General features: G+C 36.2%; 1 protein-coding gene across 3 annotated transcripts; it reads left to right on the top strand.

The window, feature by feature from the left end:
• Window positions 1-23: 23 nt before the first annotated feature.
• On the top strand, window positions 24-6,821 carry Ir76b (Ionotropic receptor 76b). 3 transcript variants are annotated; one of them, XM_071712183.1, is made up of 9 exons: window positions 24-236; window positions 674-744; window positions 3,456-3,632; window positions 3,940-4,166; window positions 4,266-4,375; window positions 4,822-5,015; window positions 5,216-5,324; window positions 5,404-5,593; window positions 5,779-6,821. In XM_071712183.1, the coding sequence occupies exons 1-9, from the start codon at window positions 164-166 to the stop codon at window positions 6,302-6,304; spliced, it is 1,677 nt and encodes a 558-aa protein (XP_071568284.1). In that variant the 5' UTR covers window positions 24-163; the 3' UTR covers window positions 6,305-6,821. The 3 variants fall into 3 exon arrangements, with proteins under 3 accessions (XP_071568284.1, XP_071568283.1, XP_071568285.1); XM_071712182.1 differs by having other exon boundaries at window positions 4,822-5,027; XM_071712184.1 differs by lacking the exons at window positions 24-236; window positions 674-744 and adding an exon at window positions 2,977-3,191 and having other exon boundaries at window positions 4,822-5,027.
• Window positions 6,822-7,116: the final 295 nt, after the last annotated feature.

The following is a 7,116-nucleotide window of genomic DNA, read 5'->3' as shown; positions in this document are numbered from 1 at the left end:
GTTGCTGTCGTCCGGGTCAGGATGACTGGAGTGTCAGTATCGATTCACCTGGCTGCTGGTTATGCCGCGTCGCACGAAGCATTTCCGGCCGGAGGAGTGTCACGGGACGATCCGATGATGAAGATGCGCGCGGATAAGATGTAGTCGGAGATACTGTCGAAGAATGCACAACTTCCGACAACTTTCACTCGGCACGCTCATATTCGCGACGTATTACTGCATCACCTACGGACAAAGTAAGTTAGTCAGCTAATTATTTAATAGGCCTTCGTTAAAGTTCAGGTTTATGTTTATTTATTATAATCTTGCTGAAACTGAGAATCTGCATGAAGAAAATAAAGATTAAATATAAGCGCAATGATACAGCAATTAAATCGATAGCAAATAGAGAGCGCTTCATAAAGATTATTCTTTTTAAATAATGAATTGTAATTATGTATTAACAAATTAATTACTTACTTTTCTTCTCTTGATGTTGATAATACTGATTAGTTAATTGACTGATTAGTCAATTATTACTTAATTGAATGATTATATTTTAATATTAAAACTTTAAACTTCCTGTTAACGTTCGAGAAATAAGCACTGTTGTCAAGCTAGAAAATTGAAACGCGTTTCCTGCAGTTTGACGTATCATTAACGTTAATTATGAAAGACAATATTATGCTTTCAGATGATACGACAACCGACGAAAGTTCCGTAGAGCCAACGATTCCCGCAGAAATGAAAATAACATCTTGGAACGTGAGTGTAATAATTATAAATGTATCGTATGATTTAAAAACATATATATTTTATAGCAGTACATTTAATTTTTGAAAGAAAAGACGAAATTGACAAAAAAATTCGTCCATTTATGTTTATACATATTTCGAGATGTACTCAAGCAATCCATGTCTATAATAATCAGAGTAACCAAGTCCATAGCGAGAATTATTGCTGTTTACTTTGCCCGGGGACAAAATTACGTTTAGTTGGTCACTGTTATGTAAAGGGGAGGCAGTGAGACGAAATGTTTGACATAAGAGAGACCGACTTAACGTCAACTTAACGCAACATATTGAAGTTCTCCGAAAAGATTTGGAGAATAGTGTCACGCTTAAATAACTATAATTGAACAGAATAATTTACTGGATTTAATGTTTAATATTCATTCTATCGTATATTCAAGTCTAAATTTGTACGAAAGATATTTTAGCGCAAAAATGCAGCGAGAATTAATTAACAACCGAATTGGTTAAATATCACAATAGCAACAAAGTCACGTTGTCGCTGTGAATTAAAAACTGGTTGATATTTTCTCTAACGATATTGCGGATGTATTGTGCATATGTATACCGTAGAACACCTCATGATAGCGTGGCATGATATTTGTTTTATTTTACTGCATCCTTCATGATGACATTAAGTGCGCATTTTTATGAGTCCACTTGATGAGCGATAGGGGTGTAGAGCAAATGTCACGATATAACTTTAAGTATAACATTCTCAACCGGAAAAATATTTGCAGCTACGCTTTTGCCGTGCAATGAAAAAAAGGCCTACGCACTTCTTTTACGATAATCGCTTTGTGACTACACTTGCGTGTCTGTTAAGCACATTAATCGACATAAAATATATCTTCTCTGGTACAAATTTACAAATTTCAATTATCAAGATATTGATTTAACGTGAATTTATGTCAATTAATTTTTTTATATGTCCATGTATCTCGTTTATGAAGGAAAAAATTATAACGAATAATGTATACAAATGGCCACCTACGAAAAAGATAAATACCTATCATCGTGTCACGTTTGAAATGGCAATTCGCCGCATGATTTATTGATCACCGACAAAATGTCCTACTTTTCCATGTATTGGCCATGTAAAAAAACTAGAATTACAAAGACACAACATGCGACGGTGTAAAATCGTCAACATGCCTTATACGTATTATAATTGTAGATGTCCTTCAACAATGAAAGCCAATTCTGAAATATACTATTTTCTACGAGCAATTTTCTATGAAATTGCCATTTGCACGATTGTAATTATAATTGTAATTATATCATTATTCTTGAACGTAACCATATTCTTCTAAATAATACATAAAGTTTGAGAACATTAGAAAAAAATTAATGATTAATGATTTTTGTAGGTCAGAACGTAAATAATTCTCGCAAATAAAACAGTATATCGTCAATGAATAAACAATACCACCTATGTGACAATTAGTAAAGTTTTTCAGGAGGGACAAAAACTGTTCCAAAAGTGAAATATACAACAATTAACTATCTAATTAATGAACATTCTTGAATGAACATTGAAACTCATCTGTAAATAATATGTATGATTATTTATAATATGTATGATCATTACGATCTTACCTTGTAGTTATATGATAGTTATACGGAACAATCGAAGCTAAAAAGTGCATTTAGAAAAAATGTCACATAAGCGGTACTGTTTATTCACAGATATGTATATTAATGCATGTATATATATATATATATATATATATATATATATATGTATGTATAAAACAAGTAATTTTTATATTTATCCATTTACTTAGCTTTTATATTAAAATCTATTATTATTTAAACGATCTAATAAAATTTATCTAACATTGTAATATAATACAAAAATTAATAATTATGTTATAGCAATTAATTGTATTTTTAATAATACATATAGATCGCTCTGAAAATGATATTGAAAAGACATCGAGAGTTTCGAATTCGTGGTGTAGAGAGGATAAGCGGATAATTATTGCGGCAGCCGTATGTATATAGTCGGAACCTGGATATGTAATATATACCTGCCCGGCAAAAACGGCATCGCGTGTTTTGCGTGACGCGGTAAACAAAGAACGCTAATCGAGTAACCGACCTGTTAGGGCTGTTGTATTACGCGAGTATCGTGCCTAATAATAAATATTATATCAGGTTTGCTATATATCTCCCGATATGCGACGCGCATCTTGCAATCTTCATAGTGCTCATTAGCGTGTTCGTGCAGCCTGATATCGAACATTTAAAATTGTTCGAGTCGAGTATGCAACTAGCCGCGCACGGAACGATAGCACATGTGACGATAGTGACGCCGCGATCTACGATAATAAATGCGCAACGATATAATTAAAATGTTGTTGAGGATACTTATACACCATTTATTTAAGCATCGTCGTGGGATTTGATAGCGACATTGTAAGCAATTGTCTAAAAGAGCGTGCACATTGAATAATCCAATTTTTAGGTGTAATCTTCGATCCTCAAGAAAATATTTTATTTATTCTAACCTATAATTACTTACAATTTACCTTGTAAATAATGAACTTTATATTATAGAGAACATCTCTTCCCGTGAAAACTTGGCAAATTTCCATCACCACTGTTAAATAATTTCGTTAATTTTAAGGATCATAGTTTTCTACATTTTCCGCATGCTACGTGAATGTGAAATTGTTATAGGACATGCCGTTTTCCGGATTAGTGAAAAAGAACGGAACGTGGGTGGGAAAAGGCTACGCGTTTTACTTGCTCGAGCTGCTCAGTTCCAAATTGAATTTCACATACACGATCATACCACCTGAGCAGCACGTGCTGGGCAACAGCCAGAGCGGAATAATAAGTTTACTTCACGAGAAGGTAAGACACTTCCTCAGCTAACGAGAGTAACGAGCCGTCCTTGATTAATTAGTAAATTATTTTAATATCTCTTTTAATAGTCCCCAGGTAGCAAGACTCGTCATTTTGACGTCAATTGACGTCAAAAGTCTGTCATTTTGACGTCTTTTGACGTCATTTGACGTCAAAATGACGAGTGCTTGCTACCTGGGTCGAATGCATGTAGACTGAATTTTTGCTCGAAGGAAAAACGAGCAATAAATATCGACGTCTAAATTGAAAGGAAGTAAAAAACGTAGATAATATGTTCTCTTTCTCATTTGAACAGAAAGTGGACATGGCGGCAGCCTTTTTGCCTATTTTGCCAGAGTTGCGGAAGTATTGCACATTCAGTACAGCCCTGGAGCAAAGTGAGCTGACGGTATTGATGAAGAGACCGCAAGAATCAGCGACCGGTTCAGGACTGCTCGCGCCGTTCGACCAAACTGTTTGGTTGTTGGTGTTGGCCTCGGTGATCACCGTAGGACCCATAATCTACATCTTCGCCACGTACAGGTTCGTCGAAAAGTGATATCTATAGACGAGACGCGAAATGCGAATTATATATGTTATGAAATATGCTCTCCAATTCTAAATATTATCGATATCTCGTAGGGCGAAGTTGTGGAACGAACCCGACTCCGAGAACTACAGCTTTTTCTCTTGCGTATGGTTCGTGTACGGTTCCTTGTTGAAACAAGGAACGAATATAATCGCGACGACAGGTATAAGACTGCCGCGTCGCCCTCTCGATTGCCACACGTCTTTCATACGCAAACGACACCCTGTATTTCCTAAAGAATTATGACATTTGCTATATTGCGACTTACGCTGTTCGACATTTAATTCGATAATGTAAATTAAACGATAAGGCAAGAACCTGAACTACATCCGACTAGAATGACTTATGTGCAGATTAGTCCCAGTCTACAATGGATGTTTTAAGCCCTAAGCCCTAAGAAATTGACCAATCACAGTCAATTATTCTCCTCAAATTCAACTGTGATTGAACAATTTCTTAAGGCTTAGGGCTTAAAACACCTATTGTAGACCGGGGGACTTATCGTCACAGTCAGGACGTTATTTTTTTATATAATGATTTGAAGGCGCCGGACGCTACTATAATTATTATATTGTTATCACTACCGAATTAAAAAACGACCGGTTGCAGACTCGACGCGGATACTGTTCGCCACATGGTGGATATTCATTTTGATACTGACGTCTTTCTACACGGCGAATCTTACCGCGTTCCTCACGAGGCCGCAGTTTACCTTGCCGATCAACAACGTGGAAGATATAGTGCGTAAGGGTTACCAGTGGGTCACTTACAAAGGGCGCACGCTCGACTTCTTGCTTTCTCGAGTGAGTCCTCTCGTAAGCACGATGCAATCTTTTTTTTTTTTTTCAAGATAGAATTCGGAGATACACGACAGACTGTTGCCGCGTTTATAGCCAATGACCACGTTTTCTCGCGGCAGAGCTGATAAGAGCTGCATACAGGCGTCGGTCATTCTATCACGGTCGATAAAGTATTAAAATAATCAATAGAGTTTTCTTTTCAGTTCAACGATACGGAGGAGTTAAGTTCCTTAAACATCACCCGATGGAAGAACCACTCCATCACGTCGTACGAGTACCCGGTTGATGCTATTTTCAACGCCATCGAGAAGAGTGAGTACTACCGACCGCCAGATCTCGAGAGCGCGCATAAATACTAGATAAAAGAGAGACACGACGTGTTAATCTCTAGATAAACTGTTCCTCGGGGAGAACCACTACCTCCAAAGTCTGATATTCGAGGATTACATCAACAAAACCCGCAAACACCTGGAGCATGAGAAGAGATGTAAATACGTCATTATGCCTAGCGCGATTCTCGTGACCAATAAGGCATTTGCCTTCCCCCTAAACTCTACTTTGGAGAGACCGATTAATAAAGAGTAAGCGGATTTTTTAAGGAGCTAATCAAAATTTCAAAAAATTTATTTTGATTCAAAAAATAAATGGCCGAATGAAAATAAGATTAATTATGCTTATAGATCTTTCGAGTTTTAGATAATACATTATTAGCCGTGTAATTAAATTGTAATTAAATTGTATCTTAATAAACGACTGAACATTTCAGATTGAGGACTTTAGTGGAGTCTGGTTTAATAAAACACGAGAAACTGAAGAATCTGCCAATCGCGCAGATATGCCCGTTGGATCTTCGATCATCCGAAAGACGATTGTCGTTGACCGGTCTGTCTTTAACATTTAAAGTAGCCATCGCAGGATATATAATCGCGATCCTGGTCTTCCTCTTCGAGATGACGACGAAATGGACGGCGAACTCTTACAAGGGACGAAAGAAGACCGGCGGCAGGTGGTGCGATCGCACGTTCTGCTGCAAATGGAAACGTAGATCGAAGGAGTCTGTGATCCCGCGATTAGTGTACACCACCAAGAATCAGCTGTTTGACAGGCGGATCAATTTGGAGAAGATAAATAGGCGGCCGCCATATCCGAACGTCCCGCTCAACGATGTCACTCAGGGAAAGAAGCACTGTATTAACGGGCGCGATTATTACATCGTGATGGATCGTTACGGCGATCAAAGATTAATACCCATTCGCACGCCGTCCGCGTTTCTGTTTCAATACACGGCGTAGCGAAGGGAGGGTTTACGTCCGGCGAACCGGTAGCAAATTGTCGGTTTCAGTGATTTCGTATAAATTGTACACTAAGTGCCCGTAGTTTGTACAACGCCGAAAATTGTACAGTCATTAATCATACGGTCAATCATCGACATAATCTAATTCACGAAATAGTGTTTCCAATTATTATACAATAGAATGATTACTCTATGTACATTTCAGATACTGGTTCGTTTTTACATAAAATGTGAATATTGAATATCATTTAATATATACAGGAATAAGTGGTGACATACGTGACAGTAAGAGTAATTTGTTAAAAAGATCAATAAATTGAAAAAAAACACATCTCTTTGTCAGGGAATGAATTTGTAGTCTACATACATAGAGAATCGAAAAAATTAATAAAAATACTGTTGATAGAATTAAATATTAATAACGTTTCCTACCTTTTTAAATATTAATCCATATTAATTTATGTTTCTTATATGTAGTATACATCATACTAATAAAAAAAGATAAACATGTTTTATATTTATATATTTTTTGACATATAATAATATTTCCTACATTTTTTTAGCATAGATATAATATCTCTGTTGTGACTAATTGTGAGGAAGAATTTTAATTTTTCGTAATTCTTTTATGATATTTCATATCAGATATTATATACGTCTATTTCATATAATATTTATAGATCGGTTGCAGCTAGATCGCTGCATACATATTCTCTCAAGACTAAGATAAGAAATAATTTAACACTCACGAGTGATGCGTAGCAGCGGAGGAAATCAATCTGTAACATATAAAATATATCATTCAAGTTA

Source organism: Temnothorax nylanderi, unplaced genomic scaffold (genome assembly GCF_030848795.1).
Source record: "Temnothorax nylanderi isolate EJ_2023f unplaced genomic scaffold, tnyl_v1.0 TNYL_tig0106_pilon, whole genome shotgun sequence".
NCBI lineage: Eukaryota > Metazoa > Arthropoda > Insecta > Hymenoptera > Formicidae > Temnothorax > Temnothorax nylanderi.
The sequence above is the reverse complement of the archived record's forward strand: the minus strand, read 5'-3'. Positions and strand labels throughout refer to the sequence as shown.

Bases quoted from the DNA above. Each gene is read 5' to 3' on its own strand.
- Ir76b (XM_071712182.1), top strand. From the start codon at position 164: ATGCACAACTTCCGACAACTTTCACTCGGCACGCTCATATTCGCGACG. The intron at 237-673 runs GTAAGTTAGTCA...TTATGCTTTCAG, and splicing joins CTGCATCACCTACGGACAAA to ATGATACGACAACCGACGAA. The intron at 5,325-5,403 runs GTGAGTACTACC...GTTAATCTCTAG, and splicing joins TTTCAACGCCATCGAGAAGA to ATAAACTGTTCCTCGGGGAG.